The sequence below is a fragment of the Oncorhynchus kisutch genome, linkage group LG14 (assembly GCF_002021735.2).
Source record: "Oncorhynchus kisutch isolate 150728-3 linkage group LG14, Okis_V2, whole genome shotgun sequence".
In the NCBI taxonomy this organism is placed as follows: domain Eukaryota; kingdom Metazoa; phylum Chordata; class Actinopteri; order Salmoniformes; family Salmonidae; genus Oncorhynchus; species Oncorhynchus kisutch.
In genome coordinates this window covers 14106689-14129550 of record NC_034187.2, presented here as the reverse complement: position 1 = coordinate 14129550, position 22862 = coordinate 14106689, and the positions used below count along the sequence as shown (strand labels likewise).

Sequence of the window (22862 nt, the reverse complement as noted above, 5' to 3'; positions counted from 1 at the left end):
ACAGGAAGTCCTATATGTATCATGTGGCTTTTACACATAGCCTACACACATGTTATAAATTCACCCTTCTGTTGGTGAAAGTGTTCCTACACACTCACACAACTACACTGACACCAACGCACGCACGCATGCATACACACACACTGACACCGCACACACACTCACACATATTGACACCGCACACACACTCACACATACACACACTTTCACTCTTTGCATACATTGCTGCTACTCTGTTTATTATCTATCCTGATTGCCTTGTCACTTTTACCCTTACCTACATGTGCATAATTACCTCGTATCCCTGCATATTGACTCGGTACCGGTAGTCCTTGTTTATAGTCTCGTTATTATTATTTTATTTCCTTTTTTTATTTAGCACATTTTTTTGTACTTTTTAACTCTGTATTGTTGGGAAAGGGATCGTAAATAAGCATTTCATGGTACAGTCTACACCTGTTGTATTCAGTCTACACCTGTTGTATTCAGTCTACACCTGTTGTATTCAGTCTACACCTGTTGTATTCAGTCTACACCTGTTGTATTCAGTCTACACCTGTTGTATTCAGTCTACACCTGTTGTATTCAGTCTACACCTGTTGTATTCAGTCTACACCTGTTGTATTCAGTCTACACCTGTTGTATTCAGTCTACACCTGTTGTATTCAGTCTACACCTGTTGTATACAGTCTACACCTGTTGTATTCAGTCTACACCTGTTGTATTCAGTCTACACCTGTTGTATTCAGTCTACACCTGTTGTATTCAGTCTACACCTGTTGTATTCAGTCTACACCTGTTGTATTCAGTCTACACCTGTTGTATTCAGTCTATACCTGTTGTATTCAGTCTACACCTGTTGTATTCAGTCTACACCTGTTGTATTCGGCGCATGTGACAAATACAATCTTATTTCATAGGAATTCTGTGCTAGTTGGAGGAATTATTTTGAAGATTCAGGTGGCTGAAAAACAAAAGCAGATTTAAATCAAATGTTTATCATGGTACATTACTTAATTACAGACATTGCTAAAAAAACATTTCTAAAGAAACAATTCATCATAAACCATTCTCTTTTTATTAAAATGACTTTTACAAGCTCAAGCATAGCTGAATCAATCACAGCAGTTTAAAAAACAACCCACAGGCATACAAACATAACTATTTAACGGAATTAATCATTAAACTTAAAAAATGCCTTAATATACTGTACTTCCAACGTATCCTTAGACATGACAAAGATTGATATGCTTCAGCATTCTGAAAATCCTTAAAATATAAGACCAACATATTATTATTAAACCAATATTGTCACTTCATAACTAGTTCCTCTGTGTGTTAACTTATAGTGGTGAGTTGACTATTCTATATTCAGCATTCCAAACACTGTATCTTTGGCAGTTCACACACTGTGTTTCAAAAAGTTCAACTGACACCCTCCAAGCCTCTCAACTGACACCCTCCACGCCTCACAACTGACACCCTCCACGCCTCACAACTGACACCCTCCAAGCCTCTCAACTGGCAGACTCCACGCCTCACAACTGACACCCTCCAAGCCTCACAACTGACACCCTCCAAGCCTCTCAACTGACACCCTCCACGCCTCACAACTGACACACTCCACGCCTCACAACTGACACCCTCCAAGCCTCTCAACTGGCAGACTCCACGCTTCACAACTGACACCCTCCAAGCCTCACAACTGATACCCTCCAAGCCTCACAACTGACACACTCCACGCCTCACAACTGACACACTCCACGCCTCACAACTGACACCCTCCAAGCCTCTCAACTGACACCCTCCAAGCCTCACAACTGACACCCTCCAAGCCTCACAACTGACACCCTCTCAATCCTCTGCAGAATCCACTGAGAGATTCTTGTAAGACAAGTAGTACCTTCTAGAGGTTCATCGCCCAATGAAATTTGTGCTTTATCTCAAATGTGTAAATACAGTGAGCTCCAAAAGTATTGGGACAGTGACTTTTTGTTGTTGTTGTTTTGGCTCTGTACTCCAGCACTTTGGATCTGTCAGCTTTAATTTGAGCATTTTTATCCATACTGGGTGAACCGTTTAGAAATTACAACATTTTTTTTTACATAGTACCCCCATTTTAGGGGACCAAAAGTATTGGGACAAATTTACTTATATGTGTTTTAAAGTAGTCAAAAGTTGAGTATTTGGTCCCATATTCCTAGAACACAGTGATTACATCAAGCATTTTCTGTTTGTTTTGGTTGTTTTTCAGATTACTTTGCACCCAATACAAATGAATGGTAAATAATGTGTTGTGTCATTTGGAGTCCCTTTTATTGTAAATCATTACAGAATAGGTTTCTAAACACTTCTACATTAATGTGGATGCTACCATGATTACAGATAGTCCTGAATGAATTGTGAATAATGATGAGTGAGAAAGTTACAGATGCACAAATATCATAATCCCCAGAAAATGCTAACCTACCTTGCTATTGTAATGGTGAGAGGTTAGCATGTCTTGGAGGAATGATAGAAAATGCTAACCTACCTTGCTATTGTAATGGTGAGAGGTTAGCATGTCTTGGAGGTATAATAGAAAATGCTAATCTACCTTGCTATTGTAATGGTGAGAGGTTAGCATGTCTTGGAGGTATGATAGAAAATGCTAATCTACCTTGCTATTGTAATGGTGAGAGGTTAGCATGTCTTGGAGGTATGATAGAAAATGCTAATCTACCTTGCTATTGTAATGGTGAGAGGTTAGCATGTCTTGGATGTATGATAGAAAATGCTAACCTACCTTGCTATTGTAATGGTGAGAGGTTAGCATGTCTTGGAGGTATGATAGAAAATGCTAATATACCTTGCTATTGTAATGGTGAGAGGTTAGCATGTCTTGGATGTGATATTTGTGTGTCTGTGAAATACCTCACATTTTCTTACTTTTTCTTATCAAACGTTGTGTAAATTCTAAAATGACATAAAGGGATGAATCTGAAACATGTTTTTCCACAACATTTACATAAATGGGCCCACTGCAAAGCTTCATAAACTGTATTCAAACTCTTTGCAGAAAACAAAACATTTAAAAGAATGTGTTCTGTACAATCCTACAGACTCTTACAAGACTTCTCTCTTTGTACATCAATAAACTCAGAGAAACATACAGAGTTATAGCTTTGTCTTTACAATGTAAGCATATCAGTTCAAGCCACATTAAAAGCCAAAGAGCAGAATCTTTAAAAACCTTTAAATTATTCTGGAATAAAAAAAAGCCTTAATTTGCTGTCGATATGAAATGTGTTGAAAGGAAAAGGTTAAGGGCCGATATGAATGAGGGACAATGTTGACTGGAGAAGATAGCAAAGTGTGTGTGTGCATGCCTGTGAGAATGAGTGTGTGTGTGTGTGTGTATGCATGCCTGTGAGAATGAGTGTGTGTGTGTATGCATGCCTGTGAGAATGAGTGTGTGTGTGTGTATGCATGCCTGTGAGAATGAGTGTGTGTATGTGTGTACGTACTTGTGTATGTGTCGTGTGTGTGACATGTACATGACGTGTGTGTGTGTGTGTGTGTTCATTTGCCCAGGTTGAGCAGAAGGAGTGGCAGGTCTCTGTAGTGGATCTGTGGCAGCACCAACAGACAGTAGAGGACCAGCCACAGCAGCAGGAGAACGTAGTACTCTGTCAATGACGTTGGAATCTGTATCTTCTTCCAGCTACACACACACACACACACACACACACACACACACACACACACACACACACACACACACACACACACACACACACACACACACACACACACACACACACACACACACACACACACACACACACACACACACACACACAGAACAGGGTTTAGCAGAAGGTCAACAGAACTAAACAGACTTGAGAGTTGATCTCTTTATGTCAACATCAACAGCAGAGCTACTATTCATGGTAGTAAAAGGGGTCAGAGGTTAAATAAAAAAGGGGTTAGAATATAAAGAGCTGCTCGGCTTCTTTAATGATACCAAAACAAAAGCCCATGATGGATTTCATTTATCCCGTAGAACAGCTGTCCGTAACATTTTCCTTGAAGTGTTTCCCCTGCCATAAACCCCCACACTAGACTACTGTAACACTGTTTCCCCTGTCATAAACCCCCACACTAGACTACTGTAACACTGTTTCCCCTGTCATAAACCCCCACACTAGACTACTGTAACACCATTTCCCCTGTCATAAACCCTCACACTAGACTACTGTAACACTGTTTCCCCTGTCATAAACCCCCACACTAGACTACTGTAACACTGTTTCCCCTGTCATAAACCCCCACACTAGACTACTGTAACACTGTTTCCCCTGTCATAAACCCCCACACTAGACTACTGTAACACCATTTCCCCTGTCATAAACCCTCAAACTAGACTACTGCAACACCGTTTCCCCTGTCATAAACCCTCACACTAGACTACTGCAACACCGTTTCCCCTGTCATAAACCCTCACACTAGACTACTGCAACACCGTTTCCCCTGTCATAAACCCTCACACTAGACTACTGCAACACTCTTTCCCCTGTCATAAACCCCCACACTAGATTACTGCAACACCGTTTCCCCTGTCATAAACCCCCACACTAGACTACTGCAACACCGTTTCCCCTGTCATAAACCCCCACACTAGACTACTGTAACACTGTTTCCCCTGTCATAAACCCCCACACTAGACTACTGTAACACTGTTTCCCCTGTCATAAACCCTCACACTAGACTACTGCAACACCATTTCCCCTGTCATAAACCCTCACACTAGACTACTGTAACACTGTTTCCCCTGTCATAAACCCCCACACTAGACTACTGCAACACCATTTCCCCTGTCATAAACCCTCAGACTAGACTACTACAACACCGTTTCCCCTATCATAAACCCCCACACTAGACTACTGTAACACTGTTTCCCCTGTCATAAACCCCCACACTAGACTACTGCAACACCATGCAGAATAAAATGTGTGCTGTTTTTTAAAATATTGATTAGCGATTGTCCAGGATGCACAGAAATTCCTAAATATGTGTGTGAGTTTTTAGTTCAGATTATTTTTTTGCAATATGTGATCTATAGGCTGAGAGCACTTCAGAAGCTGTTTATTTTATTGGGGTTTGAATAGTGTGAGAAGACAATATATCTGGTGAGAACCACAACATAGGGTACAACATCTATTCTAGCTCTTAAGGGGCCAGTAGCCTAAATTCGGTGTACAATTGTCAATTACAGCATTATTTAATCTGCAGGAATTTCTTCTTTTTTATTCTGTAACCAATAATATTTACATGTTAATAGTATATTCTGATTACAATTATTGTATCATATTTTAACTAAACATAATCTATCAGCTTCCAAAATGTCAGTAGGTACACTACATGACCAAAAGTATGTGGACACCCAGCTGCCGCTTGGCATTGCGCATGGTGATCTTAGGCTTGTGTGCGGCTGCTCGGCCATGGAAACCCATTTCATGAATCTCCCGACAAACAGTTATTGTGATGACCTTGCTTCCAGAGGCAGTTTGGAAGTCGATAGTAAGTGTTGCAACAGAGAACAGACGATTTTTATACTCTTCAGTCCTCGGCAGTCCCGTTCTGTGAGCTGTTGTTGCTCTTAGACGTTTCCACGTCAAAATAACAGCCCTTACAGTTGACTGGTGTGGCTGAAATTGCCAAATCCACTAATTTGAAGGGGTGTCCACATAATCTTGTATATATAGTGTATATCTAGCTGTCTGATAACACATTCTGATGGAATGGCTTGTCCTGCACATGGTAAAAATCCAGAGTGCAGAGTGAATGTTGGGAAAAGATCTTGTTTCCTTTCTAAACATAGCAATGTGATTGCAAAGAGGACTCGGATCACAAAATAGGTGAAGTGAACTGGCAAAAGAGTTGAGTCCTCAAGGGCAGTGTGAATACAAAGAGAACTGAGTTCTTTCACCTTTTTTTTTTTTTTACCTCAGAGTTCACTTTAAAGAGGACTGAGATCAGTTATTTTAAAGAGGACTATATTTGAAAACACCCTCAGACTCCTGTGATGCCTCAACACTCACACAAGAGGGTTGTCATGGCAACAACTAGATGACGAGCCACACCCCACCCAGTGACAAAAGAGGAAGAGGGCAACGGTTCGTGCAACAAACCACTGTTTTGCAGTGAAGAGCCTACAACTGCCATGCACCACCCAACCCTTCAGGGCTAGAGACCTACTGACTTATTCATACCTGGTGTCAGACTTGGTACAGTGAGTTCGGCTGGATGCCAAACTTTTCTGATTGTCGTTCTATGGGACAGAGGGTTGAATATTACAATCCATAACACATGAGTAACAATGATAAAATAACAGGTCACTCCTCAAATGGTCAAATAATTATACAGGTAACAATTCTATTTCCTTACAAAATATCTGAGATGTTTTGCCACAAACCTCATTGGAGCCATTGTTCTTCCTCTTGTGGAGAGGAGTAAAACACATAGAACACTGATCATCTAGGGCTCCATCACTGTCAGCGTTCCTTCTGTTCAGAAAGAGTGAAAGAAAGAGAGTGAAAGAGAGCGAGCGAGAGAGAGTGATAGAGAGAGAGAGTGACAGAGAGCGCGCGAGAGAGAGTGATAGAGAGAGAGAGTGACAGAGAGAGAGAGTGACAGAGAAAGAGAGTGACAGAGAGAGAGAGTGACAGAGAGCGAGCGAGAGAGAGTGATAGAGAGAGAGAGTGACAGAGAGAGAGAGTGAAAGAGAGCGAGCGAGAGAGAGTGATAGAGAGAGAGAGTGATAGAGAGAGAGAGTGATAGAGAGAGAGAGTGACAGAGAGAGAGTGACAGAGAGAGAGAGAGTGATAGAGAGAGAGAGTGATAGAGAGAGAGAGTGACAGAGAGAGAGTGACAGAGAGCGAGCGAGAGAGAGTGATAGAGAGAGAGAGTGACAGAGAGAGAGAGTGAAAGAGAGCGAGCGAGAGAGAGTGATAGAGAGAGAGAGTGATAGAGAGAGAGAGTGACAGAGAGAGAGAGTGACAGAGAGAGAGAGTGACAGAGAGAGAGAGTGAGAGAGAGAGAGAGAGAGAGCGAGCGAGAGAGAGTGATAGAGAGAGAGAGTGACAGAGAGAGAGTGATAGAGAGAGAGAGTGACAGAGAGAGAGAGTGTTAGAGAGAGAGAGTGACAGAGAGAGAGAGTGATAGAGAGAGAGAGTGACAGAGAGAGAGAGTGACAGAGAGAGAGAGTGACAGAGAGAGAGAGTGATAGAGAGAGAGAGAGAGAGAGAGAGAGAGAGAGAGAGAGAGAGAGCGATAGAGAGAGAGAGTGACAGAGAGAGTGACAGAGAGAGAGAGTGATAGAGTGACAGAGAGAGAGAGAGAGAGAGAGAGAGAGAGAGAGAGAGTGACAGAGAGTTTATTCTATGTTTATGTTTCTGCTAGATTAATAATGTATGAACGCTCTCATTCAGAACAAAGACAACATCATGTTTCTACAGCTATTGTTTGCGCAACGACATGCAGTAAGTAACATACAAGTACATTTCCCTCATTAAAGCCAAGAGGAAAAAGCATTTCAGAATCAGTCATTGCTTGAATTGCTTGGAGCCTCTACTGATTTCTATGACCAGCCAGAGTACTTTTAAGGCAATTTGCTCTAACAGTCATGTCCTTCACTGCTGTAATTTTGTTGAGTTTCTCAGGCTGTGCCCCAAATGAAACCTACTGTATTTTTATCATAGTGCACTAGTTTTGTGCAGAGCCTTGGTCAAAAGTAGTACACTATAAGAGGGAGTAGGGTGTCGTTTGGGACGAAGCCTCCTCTGAACCAGGGGGGCTAAGAATAGCCTCCTACCTCACGGTCTCGTTGCTTTCTCTGGCAGCAGCAGCAGAGCCAGGCCTCTCCTTGTCAGTCATGATGAGATCACTGCTCTCAGCAGGCCCACGGTGGGTCTCCAACTCCACCACAGCACCGTCTCCCGCCGTCTGCTCACCCAGCATGGAGCACCGTTCCTGGGGGTCTGATCCACCAGAGCCCCCTCTCACCTCAATCTCCTGGTAATGTGGATGGTGTTGGGATAAAGGAGACTTGTAGAGTAGAGTAGCATAAACATATCACTAATTCTCTAACACCTAACTACTCTATAAGTCGTTAACTCATTGATCACGTTCTAATGATTGATTCACTGGCCCAAGCGTACAAAATGACTGATAAATATATGAGCTTGGTATGCAGATGGTGTGATCTAGATTCAGAGGGTATATCACGGCGCTCTCTAAATACACCATCTATCTTCCTCTGCTCCTCTGGCCTATCAATCATTCATGGTGGTTGACATCTGGGTCAGAACATACAGCAACAAACACTACATACATTATCAAACTCCCAGAAAAACTAGATGACACAGGGATGCATCCCAAATACTTGGACTACTTTTGACCCGGGCCCCATACGTCATAATCTCTCTGCGTCTCAGATGGAAGTAGTTCACCATATAGGGAATCTGAGACAGACTATCACAATGGAATTACATGGAGACAGTGACCTGACCTACTGTGTATGTGAGAAATGTCACAGCGTTTTGATGTTGTCTTGTGTATCTTGGATCACCATGTACATACACCAGTTCAGGTCACTGCACAAAGACACACACACACACACACACACACACACACACACACACACACACACACACACACACACACACACACACACACACACACACACACACACACACACACACACACACACACACACACACACACACACACACACACACACACCACACACACACACACACACACAGATCTGTCCTTGACTTCCATAAAAACTGGATTACCTTATCCTGCTCCTGTGTGGTTGACACCTCGCAGAGTTCCTCTTGATACACCGTGTTGTGTGTGTGTGAGTCTGTGTGTATCTGTGTGTGTGTCTCTGGCAGTGGTTCTGGTTCTGAGGACGGTGCTGGTTTTAGAGCTGCCACACTGAAGGTTGAGGGCCAGGTCTCTACTGACTTGCTGAAGGAGGAGGACCACGGCGAGGTCTCCACGTCGTTCTCTGCTTCCTCTACAGGGCCACAATCATCTGTATCCGGGTAGAACAGATCCATTGGCTCCAGAGTGTCGCTCACTGTCATTGGCTCCTCAAGGGCCGATCTAGAACTCTCGCCAGCATCACTGTCTGTATAGAACAAGTCCATTGGTTCACTTTCAGACTCCAAAGCACTTCTCCTCTCAGTGTCTGTATAGGTCATATTCACAGGCTTGGTTTCACTCTGTTCTGTGTCGGCCATTTTGTCCCCTGTCTCTTCAACAGCAGAGACCTCTGTCTCACTATGACCGCCATCAGTATGATCCCCTGTGTCCTTCTCTGAGTCTCTCTCCTCCTGGCTATGCAGTACAGCCTGGCTCTGGGTGTTTGTGTCAAAGAGAGAAGACTGAGGAACCAGCCCAGTGAGCATCGATTCAGGGTTAGGCTCCACAAAAGCCTCGATCACCTGGGAGATGGGGACGTCATAGTGGGGGTAGTACACCATGTCAAGGGGTATAATGGAAACTGGCGTGCACTGATGGGGGACCTCCACTACGGTCTCTGTGTTGTCTGTGGTCCCAGACCCATCCACCCAGTCATGTTCCTTTTCTGCGACTCTCTTCTCCTCAGGAGCTACTACATTCACGTCAGCATCTCCAACACAAGAGGCTCTCTCACACTTTCCAGTCCTCTCAACCAAGCAACCTCCAGGGTGCCCACACATGTCTTCATCCCCAGCCTCCACTTCCATCTCTGGGCTCAGGATCCCTTCCTTACCGGCCCCTGTTAGGAGTGTGGAACTCTGCCCACCATCTGTGCAGGCAGGAGTTGTCCCAGTATGGCTCTGCTCCACCGGGTCCAGACATTGTTCTGAGGTGCCCCCCAGGATGGTCCGACTCTGGTCCATTTCCATATACGGTTGTGGATGCGTTGACTCTGTGACATCATCAACCTGTGTCGTAGTGTTCTCCTGTGACTCTACGTGGCTGTTCCAGACATCTGTTATCTTCTCTTGTGTTTCAGACTCTTCTGTGACCTGCTTGTGCCTTTCCTCTGACTCCTCCAGGGACCGCTCCCCATCGCTGTCCCTCTCTGACAGAGAAGTAGTCTGTCTGTGTTCCGTCTCCACTCTGTCAGTCACATCACTTTGACCCTCTGATTTATCAGAATGTTCCTTAGCTAACTCTTCCTCAGGGTTTCCAGCCTTCCTGGAATCTCTAGATGGTTCCGCCGTTTCCTTCTTGGCACATTCTGATGTCCTGTCTGTTGTCTCCGGGACAATGTCCCGTTGATTGGGCTCTTCATGCAGGTCGGGGGTCTCCTGATGTGTGATGTCAGAGCCCTGCTTTGATTGGCTGATTTTCTCATGTTGTGGAGAATACACAGCTCCTCCTCTCTCACCCTCACACACACTCTCACCCTCACACACACTCTCACCCTCACACACACTCTCCCCCTTCTGGTCAGAGTCAGTTTCCTGAGGCTCGTCAGAGAGCTCTAAAGATGGCCACCCCTGCTCCTTGTTAACGCTGTTACTCTGACCTGTACTTGACCTGTACTTGTTATTTCCTTCTCTTTGATCAGGCTCCTGCTTGGCTGCCTTGTCCTCACTCAGGTCCAGAATGTAGTTATACTCCTCCTCCTCCTCTTTCTCCCCCCCGTCCTCCTCTCTCTCTGGGCGTGTTCTGGATCTGTCCTGTGTGCTCACCAACGAGTTTAGAGAGTAGTTTGCCTCGTCAACAAACATCTCCCCATCCTGGGGTTTCCCTGTCAGCCCCATAACCGAGGGCAACGGTTCCTCCAGGTCAGGCGTGACCCCGTGGGGGGTAGAGGGAGGGATGCTCATGTCCCAGGATAGCCCACTGTCGCATAGCGACCCATCGCTACGGCTCTCCACAAACCTGTCTGGAGTCACTGCCTCGTTTGGATGGCCCTCCCAGCAGGAGTCTGGTGAACCGATGACAGAGTCACTGATTGGTGAGTCGCAAGACACAGAGCCGATGACCGAGTCGACGAAGGAGGGCTGCGGGGAGCTGGAGGTGGAGACAGTGAAGACAGGGCTGGGGGTGGACCCAACCGACGAGCCCTCGTTGACCCAGGAGCGCTCCACTGCGACCGGGGAAGTAGGAGACTTGAGATCCTCAGAGACGGAGGAGATTAAGATTTTGGGCGGAGGCTGGACCCAGTCTCTCCGGACCACGTAGGGCCTCTCTCTGTCCCGGCTCCGGTGGACGCCGTTCCTCAGGTCGTGGGAGGAGTCGTTGACACGACAGCTGAGTCTGCCCGACGACACACTCCTCTGTATCACATCAGATGCATTTTCCTGGGGCTGAGAGAGAGAGAGAGAGAGAGAGAGAGAGAGAGAGAGAGAGAGAGAGAGAGAGGGAGAGAGAGAGAGTCACCTATGGTTTGTTTATACTACATATCCCTATATGGTGTACTACTTTTGGCCAGACCCCTATGCACTCTATGCAGCCTCTCTCACCTCCTCCATCCCAGGAAAGTGCTCGAGGAACTGGGACACATAGGTCATGATGGACTGCTCGTCTGGAGGGTTGATGGTCACGTCTATGCAAATATTAACGTGAGAATTATAACAGAAGGACAACAGCCTAGTGGAAAATGTACACTGCTTGTCCAGCATAATTGTAGCCCGGATCCAGATCTGCTTGTACTGTCTTGTCAACTGACATCTATGACCACTGTCATGTCAAACAGTTTGGCATGACAACAGCCATAGGAGTTGGCTATACAGCACAAACTGATCTGAGACCAGACTAGTATATTTGCCCCTTGTGGGAATGAATAAAGTCTTATTTAATTGAACTGAGTTGGAATTGAATAGTTTACCCTCTGGATCCAGTAGTCTGGGTATGCCCAGGCTGTAGTGGGCTGTCCTGAAGGCCTCCTCTAGGTTCTCCCTGGCTGTCCTCAGCAGAGCTCTCCTCATGTCCACCAGGCTGGGGTCTATAGACTTAATGACAGCCAGGAAGGCCAGCCCACTGGTCCAGCTCTTCCCAAAGTCCTGCACCGCCACACCGTACCTGACAGACAGACAAACAGACAGACAGACAGACAGACAGACAGACAGACAGACAGACAGACAGACAGACAGACAGACAGACAGACAGACAGACAGACAGACAGACAGACAGACAGACAGACAGACAGACAGACAGACAGACAGGACTCAGCAAGTCAGCAACAACTGACAACACTTAAACATGATGTCTGGAAAAACTGCATTGCAATCAAACTTTCAAACTTGTGTGTATGTATATTACTGTATTAACTGTTGCCTGTACTGGATATTCAGGCTAATCAAATAAACTATCCAATTGGTGAGATCATCTCTTATGAATTTGATATATGATTGCTGTCCAATCACCACTCACTTCCGGGTTCGTCTCTGGACCCACTGCAGGAGCGTCTTGATGGGCTTCCCATGATCCCTCATGGCGATGGAGCGCGGTCTCTCGAAGGAGGGCGTGCTGGAGTGGGAGGTGTCGGAGTCTGAGCTGGTGGGGAGCGAGGAGAGGCTAGAGGACGAGGGGAACTGACTCTTAATGTTCCCTGTCAGCTCCTTGATCTGAGAGACAGAGGAGGAGGAGGCCCTTATTTCATGATTTGAATATCTTCTAGAGAGAGGGCGAGAGAGCGAGCAGTGGAAAGACAGAGGTAAGAAGAGCAAGAGAAAGAGAAGGAAAGAGAGAGAGAGAGTTTACCTGGAAAAACAGGATGATATTCCAGATGAGTCCAAGAACGATGGAAGAGTTGCCATCGGCAACATCTGCAGCGTCAATACTGACCAGCTTCACCTGTGCAGGTAAACACACCGAGGTAAACAATCCAACCAATCAACAGGAGGTTTAGACAGTTGTGGTATGCTAGTCAGTCCTTTCGGGATTTCGCAATTTTGCGATTGCACATTTTTGGGGAAAATCAACAATTCCTGCATATTATGAGAGGGCCTGCAAATTTTACCTATCACCACACTGTTTCTGCATAAAACAGCAAAATCATCACAATATTATCGCAACAAATTAACCCATCACCGTCTAAACCGTTTTACTCGTCAGCACATTTTCGCGACAAATTGGACAAAACCATTTCATATTGCCATGCAAAATGTCAAGCATTATTACCCACAAATATCACAAAAAATCCCTGCGAAATTCTGGTGGGACTGGCTAGTGCTTTAAGCAAGATTTAAAAAAAATTATTGTGATATTCATAGGTGATTGGCTGCAATATTGATAGGTGATTGGCTGTGATATTCATTGGTGATTGGCTGTGATATTCATAGGTGATTGGCTGTGATACTCACATTTCTCTCCTCCAGGAAGGTAAGGACCTTAGCGATGTTGTTCAGTCTGAAGATACGATGTGAGGACTGCTTCCATCCATGAAGCTGGTGGAGGACATCAACCATACAATGATCAACAGGTGTGTTGTTAGCTACTGATAACAAACTCAAACACAATCTTTAACACACGACTTCTCCATATCTAGCATAACCATGGCTTGCCTCACAAATTGCACCCTATTCCATATATAGTGCACTACTTTTAACCAGGGCCCACAGGGCTTTGGTTAGGTAATAGGGTAATAGGGTGCAATTTGTGGCACACCCCAGTCATTAATCAGCACCCCAGTCATTAATTCCATAGGGAATAGGGTGCCATTTGGAATGCATACACATGAATCAACAAACCGCAACTAACATCTGAATACACTGTGGATGGTGTAATATTGTTTAAAAGGGAAATCTCACCAGCTTGCATCCAGACAGTTCCTCCAGCAGGGCCATGAGTATCCTTCCATCCTGGATATCTCTGAACAGGTCATTCACCTCCATCGGAGGAGTGCACTGAGGAGAGGAGAGGAGAGTTCATCTTTCAACAGCCCTGATGATGTAAAAATGTAAACACATTTCAGTCTTCCTTTGATGATGCTCAACAGCTAAAGTGAGTTTGTCTGATGTCTGATGTATGATGACTGATGTCTGATGACTGATGACTGATGTATGATGACTGATGTATGATGACTGATGTCTGATGACTGATGTATGATGACTGACGTCTGATGTATGATGACTGATGTCTGATGTATGATGACTGATGTATGATGACTGATGTATGATGACTGATGTCTGATGTCTGATGACTGATGTATGATGACTGACGTCTGATGTATGATGACTGATGTCTGATGACTGATGTATGATGACTGACGTCTGATGTATGATGACTGATGTCTGATGTATGATGACTGATGTCTGATGTCTGATGATTGATGTCTGATGACTGATGTCTGATGTATGATGACTGACGTCTGATGTATGATGACTGATGTCTGATGTATGATGACTGATGTCTGATGATTGATGTCTGATGACTGATGACTGATGACTGATGTCTGATGTATGATGACTGACGTCTGATGTATGATGACTGATGTCTGATGATTGATGTCTGATGACTGATGACTGATGTCTGATGACTGATGTCTGATGTATGATGGCTGATGACTGATGACTGATGTCTGGTGTATGATGTATGATGACTGATGTATGATGCATGATGACTGGTAACTGACGTCTGATGTCTGATGACTGATGTATGATGACTGATGTCTGATGACTGATGTCTGATGTATGATGTCTGATGACTGATGTCTGATGTATGATGTATGATGACTGATGTATGATGCATGATGACTGGTGACTGACGTCTGACGTATGATGTATGACGACTGATGTTTGATGACTGATGACTGATGTCTGATGTATGATGACTGATGTCTGATGACTGATGTCTGACGTCTGATGTTTGATGACTGATGTATGATGTCTGATAACTGTTGTCTGATGACTGATGTCTGATGACTGATGTCTGATGTATGATGACTGATGTCTGATGACTGATGTCTGATGACTGATGTCTGATATATGATGTCTGATGACTGATGTCTGATGCATGATGTATGATGACTGATGTATGATGACTGATGTATGATGTCTGATGACTGATGTCTGATGACTAATGTATGATGACTGATGTCTGATGACTGATGTATGATGACTGATGTATGATGACTGATGACTGATGTCTGATGACTGATGTCTGATGACTGATGTCTGATGACTGATGACTGATGACTGATGTATGATGACTGATGTATGATGTATGATGACTGACGTCTGATGTATGATGACTGATGTCTGATGTATGATGACTATCCTTCCTGTTTGGCCCTGTCCGGGGGTGTCCTCGGATGGGTCCACAGTGTCTCCTGACCCCTCCTGTCTCAGCCTCCAGTATTTATGCTGCAGTAGTTTATGTGTCGGGGGGCTAGGGTCAGTTTGTTATATCTGGAGTACTTCTCCTGTCCTATTCGGTGTCCTGTGTGAATCTAAGTGTGCGTTCTCTAATTCTCTCCTTCTCTCTTTCTTTCTCTCTCTCGGAGGACCTGAGCCCTAGGACCATGCCCCAGGATTACCTGACATGATGACTCCTTGCTGTCCCCGTCCACCTGGCCGTGCTGCTGCTCCAGTTTCAACTGTTCTGCCTTCTTATTATTCGAACATGCTGGTCATTTATGAACATTTGAACATCTTGGCCATGTTCTGTTATAATCTCCACCCGGCACAGCCAGAAGAGGACTGGCCACCCCACATAGCCTGGTTCCTCTCTAGGTTTCTTCCTAGGTTTTGGCCTTTCTAGGGAGTTTTTCCTAGCCACCGTGCTTCTACACCTGCATTGCTTGCTGTTTGGGGTTTTAGGCTGGGTTTCTGTACAGCACTTTGAGATATCAGCTGATGTATGAAGGGCTATATAAATAAATTTGATTTGACTGATGTATGATGTCTGATGACTGATGACTGATGACTGATGTCTGATGACTGATGACTGATGACTGATGTCTGATGACTGATGTCTGATGACTGATGTCTGATGACTGATGTATGATGACTGATGTCTGATGACTGATGACTGATGACTGATGTCTGATGTCTGATGACTGATGACTGATGTCTGATGACTGATGACTGATGACTGATGTCTGATGACTGATGTCTGATGACTGATGTCTGGTGTCTGATGACTGATGTCTGTGGCACCCTATTCCCTTTATAGTGCCCTACTTTTGACCAGAGCCCTATGGACCCTATATTAGGAAAATGTTGCCATTTTGAGATGCAGCCACAATACCACCTGTACAGCATTAGGGGGAAGTAAATCCACTCTATTACAGACAGATAGCATCTACACGTTCTATCAGATTAGCATTTACTGACTAATTCATTTGTTATGTTGTCTATCTATCATTTTTACGGCAGAGGGAGAGGCAACAACTATTTGTTTGTGTGAGGGATAGACTCAAAGTGTTGTCAGAGAGAAGGCGCGAAATACAAATGAGGTGCTTCTGACACCTTAAATAACCCTAGGTTCAGGAATTAGTCTGTGTACTCCAGTTTGTGGTGAGATATACTTAATTATAGGGATTTTGTTGTTGTTGAAAGAGAAATCCCTAAAATTAAGTTTATCTCACCACAAACTGGAGTACGCAGACTATTTCCTGAACCTAGGGTTATTTTACGTGTAGCAGGGTTGGGGTCAATTCCATTTCAATTCAGTCAATTCAGGAAGTTAACCTGAAATTCCAATTCCAAATATTTCTCACAAAGAAGCATTGTAGGAAATTTCTGTTTCAATTGAAATGCAATTGATCCAAATCCTGATCTGTAGACTGACTTACCTTCTCCAAATGCAGATTCATCCATCGTGTGAAGGTCCTCTTCTGAACGACCTCTCTTTCAACTGAAATAGAAAAACAACAGAAACGCAGAGGAAGAAGTGAACATGGTGTCTGTGGATAAAAGATGGGAATAAAGAGAAGAGACTAGCAGCATCAATACTGACGACTCATGTAAGACAACAGCCTCTACTGCTAGACTACAGTGCGTTCCAAATGGCACCCTATTCCCTATATAGTGCACTACTTTTGACCGGGACCTGGTCCCAGATCTGTCCGTGCTCCTGCCTACTCCACTGCCATTGTCAAGCCAAACACAACTCCGTAAGGAGGTATAGAGAGCAGAAACAGACTGACCCAGGCTAGAATAATGTGCTATATCAACAAACCAAAAATTGCCAGCAGCCAATGAAATCATCCTTTTTCATTCCCAAAATACCATTTATGTTCATGACAACCCCTTTTTCCCTGGCCAGCCACCAGGCAATTCTCACATGGGGTGATCTCTTCCTTCCTCTGGTGTGAGTTTGTTGTAAAAATAGGCATTTGTTCACACAAGTAAGAGCTCTTTCACGACTTCACCGCATTGAGCCAAACATAAGCAGCTGACCCAGAGTACTGCTGGTCCTAATCTCCAAACAATGTTTCATCTGGATTTTAGACACGGTTCCTTCTGCTGCTATCACTGGACCCTGAGTAGGCCTCACTCTAAGCCTCTGCTCCCCCCCACACACTCTCTCTATTCTCTCTCACTCTCTGTCACAGCTGAGTGCTCCAAGCTGTCGCCAAGCCCCAGACCAGCCAGGCTCTTTGTGTCTTTAAGGTTGCTGGCTGGTTTGCGGCCGGTTGTTGGCTGGTTTCCGTCTGGTTGCTGGCACTAGGAGAGGTGGAACGCTGGGAAATGGCCCCTTCATTATAGAGACATGCACTATACACACACAGACGGTAACACACACACACACGCACACACACACACACACGGTAACACACACACACACGCACACACACACACACACACACACACACACACGCACGCACACACACACGCACACACACACACACACACACACACACACACACACACACACACACACACACACACACACACACACACACACACACACACACACACACACACACACACACACACACACACACACACACACACGCATAGACACACACACATAGACACACACACACACACACACACACACTTAGACACACTCAGTGACACAACACACACACTTTCAGACAGAGACATGCAGAAACAGAGAGAAGGGGAGACACACACACACAGTCACACACACACACACACAGTCACACTGCAGTAAAAGCAGGCTCCTGCTCTTGCTCTGGGAAAGAGAATCGGTCGCAGGCAGGAGGAAAGAACCCCCAGGAGATTACATAAGAAAGCTTAGTAATTAACACTGAGCTCTTCATGTATTTCTGTTTGTAGTGTCACACTAAGCGTATAAGACTATTAATCATCATAAACTGATGTTTACATTCTATCAGACTGTTTTATTATATTGTATCCTCTTTGCTCATAGCCTAAGAACATGATGAGCTCATATCCTAAGAACATGATGAGCTCATAGCCTAAGAACATGATGAGCTCATAGCCTAAGAACATGATGAGCTCATATCCTAAGAACATGATGAGCTCATATCCTAAGAACATGATGAGCTCATATCCTAAGAACATGATGAGCTCATAGCCTAAGAACATGATGAACTCATAGCCTAAGAACATGATGAGCTCATATCCTAAGAACATGATGAGCTCATAGCCTAAGAACATGATGAACTCATAGCCTAAGAACATGATGAGCTCATAGCCTAAGAACATGATGAGCTCATAGCCTAAGAACATGATGAGCTCATAGCCTAAGAACATGATGAGCTCATAGCCTAAGAACCTGATGAGCTCAAAGCCTTAGAACATGTCGAGCTCATAGATAAAGTGCTGTGTAATTGATACTTGTTCAGCTGCTTGTGTGACACTGTGATACACTGTTATTCACAGTAATACACAGTATATTATGTACACCTCCTCTCTGATGAGGGCAGTGATTTGTGTCAATTAGCCACTGTGAGAAAACACCCATGTCATGACAGGCTAGTGAAATAAAACATTTAATAACCATGGCCATCCATAACTCACTGTTGATCTAATCTTCCAGGTACATGATCCAAAATACTGCTCCGCTCTAGGAATAACATACTCTGGGCCAAAACGGAAGGTCCTCTGCAGAGAGCCTTACTGTAGCGTTTATGTTTGGCGGTATTATGAAATATTATGTCACGCTGCTTCTGGACCCACTCAAATACCTCAGTTAGAGTGTGTGTGTGTGTGTGTGCGTGTGTGTGCGTGCGTGCGTGTGTGTGCGTGTGTGGCTGTGAATGTATATCATTGTAAGCTGGTGGTGATTTAAAGGATGTGTGGCTGTGAATGTCTTTACAACAGTCCCCATTCTAGTATGGGAAGGGGGAGGGGGTCATACTGTCTTTACAACAGTCCCCATTCTAGTATGGGAAGGGGGAGGGGGTCATACTGTCTTTACAACAGTCCCCATTCTAGTATGGGAAGGGGGAGGGGGTCATACTGTCTTTACAACAGTCCCCATTCTAGTATGGGAAGGGGGAGGGGGTCATACTGTCTTTACAACAGTCCCCATTCTAGTATGGGAAGGGGGAGGGGGTCATACTGTCTTTACAACAGTCCCCATTCTAGTATGGGAAGGGGGAGGGGGTCATACTGTCTTTACAACAGTCCCCATTCTAGTATGGGAAGGGGGAGGGGGTCATACTGTCTTTACAACAGTCCCCATTATAGTATGGAAAGGGGGAGGGGGTCATACTGTCTTTACAACAGTCCCCATTCTAATATGGGAAGGGGGTCATACTGTCTTTACAACAGTCCCCATTCTAGTATGGGAAGGGGAAGGGGGTCATACTGTCTTGATAACTGTCCCCATTCTAGTATGGGAAGGGGAAAGGGGTCATACTGTCTTTACAACAGTCCCCATTCTAGTATGGGAAGGGGAAATGGGTCATACTGTCTTTACAACCGTCCCCATTCTAGTATGGGAAGGGGAAATGGGTCATACTGTCTTTACCACAGTCCCCATTATAGTATGGGAAGGGGGTCATACTGTCTTTACAACAGTCCCCATTATAGTATGGGAAGGGGGAGGGGGTCATACTGTCTTTACAACAGCCCCATTATAGTATGGGAAGGGGGGGAGGGGGGGGGTCAAACTGTCTTTACAACAGTCCCCATTCTAATATGGGAAGGGGGCCATACTGTCTTTACAACAGTCCCCATTCTAGTATGGGAAGGGGAAGGGGGTCATACTGTCTTGACAACTGTCCCCATTCTAGTATGGGAAGGGGGTCATACTGTCTTTACAACAGTCCCCATTCTAGTATGGGAAGGGGGAGGGGGTCATACTGTCTATACAACAGTCCCCATTCTAGTATGGGAAGGGGAAAGGGGTCATACTGTCTTTACAACAGTCCCCATTCTAGTATGGGAAGGGGTCATACTGTCTTTACAACAGTCCCCATTCCAGTATGGGAAGGGGTCATACTGTCTTCACAACAGTCCCCATTCTAGTATGGGAAGGGGGAGGGGGTCATACTGTCTTTACAACAGTCCCCATTCTAGTATGGGAACGGGAAGGTGGTCATACTGTCTATGTGATAAGATACTAGCTCTGAATCACCCTGACCTTAACCCAAAGACAGGCACTCAGATGGTCAGATCACAGTGAATACATACTCTATTGTCACAGATCCTCCGGTACTGCTGCTCATTCTGTTCACCAGTTCCGGAGGTCGACGTCACCGGCCTTCTAGGCTTTCACTGAACGGGATTCATTATCATCAACCCCGGACTCTCTTGTCTGATTACACACACCTGGTTCCCATTTCCCCTGATTAGTATGTTATAAACTCAGCAAAAAAAGAAACATCCTCTCACTATCAACTGCGTTTACTTTCAGCAAACTTTACATGTGTAAATTTTTGTATGAACATAACAAGATTCAACAACTGAGACATAAACTGAACAAGTTCCACACACATGTGACTAACAGAAATGGAATAATGTGTCCCTGAACAAAGGGGGGGTCAAAATCAAAAGTAACAGTCAGTATCTGGTGTGGCCACCAGCTGCATTAAGTACTGCAGTGCATCTCCTCTTCATGGACTGCACCAGATTTGCCAGTTCTGCTGTGAGATGTTACCCCACTCTTCCAACAAGGCACCTGCAAGTTCCTGGACGTTTCTGGGGGGAATGGCCCTAGCCCTCACCCTCCGATCCAACAGGTCCCAGACGTTCTCAATGGGATTGAGATCCGGGGTCTTCGCTGGCCATGGCAGAACACTGACGTTCCTGTCTTGCAGGAAATCACGCACAGAACGAGCAGTACGGCTGGTGGCATTGTCATGCTGGAGGGTCATGTCAGGATGATCCTGCAGGAAGGGTATCACATGAGGGAGGAGGATGTCTTCCCTGTAACGCACAGTGTTGAGATTGCCTGCAATGACAACAAGCTCAGTCGGATGATGCTGTGACACACCGCCTCAGACCATGACGGACCCTCCACCTCCAAATGGATCCCGCTCCAGAGTACAGGCCTCGGTGTAACACTCATTCCTTTGACAATAAATGTGAATCCAACCATCACCCCTGGTGAGACAAAACCGCGACTCGTCAGTGAAGAGCACTTTTTGCCAGTCCTGTCTGGTCCAGCGACGGTGGGTTTGTGCTGGTGAGGACTTGCCTTAAAACAGGCCAACAAGCCCTCAGTCCAGGTTCTCTCAGCCTATAACGGACAGTCTGAGCACTGATGGAGGGATTGTGCGTTCCTGGTGTAACTCAGGAAGTTGTTGTTGCCATCCTGTACCTGTCCCACAGGTGTGATGTTCAGAAGTACCGATCCTGTGCAAGTGTGGTTACACGTGGTCTGCCACTGCGAGGACGATCAGCTGTCTGTCTGTCTCTATGTAGCGCTGTCTTAGGTGTCTCAGTATGGACATTGCAATTTATTGCCCTGGCCATATCTGCAGTCCTCATGCCTCCTTGCAGCATGCCTAAGGCATGTTCACGCAGATGAGCAGGGACCCTGGGCATCTTTCTTTTGGTGTTTTTCAGAGTCAGTAGAAAGGCCTCTTTAGTGTCCTAAGTTTTCATAACTGTGACCTTAATTGCCTACCGTCTGTAAGCTGTTAGTGTCTTAATGATCGATCCACAGGTGCATGTTCATTCATTGTTTATGGTTCATTGAACAATCATGGGAGACAGTGTTAAAACCCTTTACAATGAAGATCTGTGAAGATATTTGGATTTTTAAGAAATTATCTTTGAAAGACGGGGTCCTGAAGAAGGGATGAGGTCATTCTTTGTGTGTAACTAAGGCATCCCAAATGGCCCCCTATTCCCTATATAGTGCACACACTTTCAACAGAGCCCATAGGAGTCTGGTCACAAGTAGTGCATTATGTATTGAATAGTATGCCATTTGATTCGCAACCGAGAACCAGTACCTCTCGTCTGTCTGGTATGTCAAATTCAAGCTCACTGTTGTTCACTATGAATGTCCATGTGTCAACATGTACAGTTTGACAAGAAATTCTCTATGCACTCTATCTACCCTCATCTTATCCGGGCTATTGTTAGTTTTGGAGGCAGCGCATATCTTATTAGATAATACTGCTGTTACCATGGATACTCTTTCTATTGTTAGGATTTATCAGGTTAATCCAATATCGAGGAGAAACTGAAGCCTCAATGTCTGCAGCGGCAGAGGAAATGTCATGATTGTAATCTAATAATCCTATATTATCATATAAATAAATTAGATAGGTAGCTGGCAAGGCAAAAAGGGGTTTTGTGTTCGAACAACTGGAGAAGAGGTGCTCCCTTAAATAATCGAATAATACATCAGAAGTTGAGATGAGACATTCTCCATTTAATAAAAAATATATATTTATTGAAACAAAGTTTCAAAACAAAGAGGGACATTTCGGCCCTAGGCTCTTGGCAGCCAGCCATACAGCACCAGTC

At 44.9% G+C, this 22862-nt stretch overlaps 1 protein-coding gene across 2 annotated transcripts in view; it reads right to left on the bottom strand.

Annotated features, from left to right (window-relative positions):
• Nucleotides 1-822: 822 nt before the first annotated feature.
• LOC109904270 (calmin) overlaps nucleotides 823-22862 on the bottom strand; it is a 44550-nt gene continuing 22510 nt past the window's right edge. Inside the window, exons 2-13 of one of the 2 annotated variants that reach the window (XM_031787895.1) lie at nucleotides 16793-16854; nucleotides 13806-13901; nucleotides 13359-13442; nucleotides 12757-12849; nucleotides 12427-12620; nucleotides 11882-12075; nucleotides 11517-11599; nucleotides 8841-11360; nucleotides 7856-8055; nucleotides 6458-6545; nucleotides 6255-6313; nucleotides 823-3703 (exon numbers count right to left, since the gene is read on the bottom strand). In XM_031787895.1, the coding sequence (XP_031643755.1) occupies nucleotides 3562-3703; nucleotides 6255-6313; nucleotides 6458-6545; nucleotides 7856-8055; nucleotides 8841-11360; nucleotides 11517-11599; nucleotides 11882-12075; nucleotides 12427-12620; nucleotides 12757-12849; nucleotides 13359-13442; nucleotides 13806-13901; nucleotides 16793-16854 (3815 nt within the window). In that variant the 3' untranslated portion in view covers nucleotides 823-3561. Of the gene's footprint in view, nucleotides 3704-6254; nucleotides 6314-6457; nucleotides 6549-7855; nucleotides 8056-8840; nucleotides 11361-11516; nucleotides 11600-11881; nucleotides 12076-12426; nucleotides 12621-12756; nucleotides 12850-13358; nucleotides 13443-13805; nucleotides 13902-16792; nucleotides 16855-22862 lie in introns of both variants that reach the window. The other variant, XM_020501513.2, reaches the window with a different exon arrangement.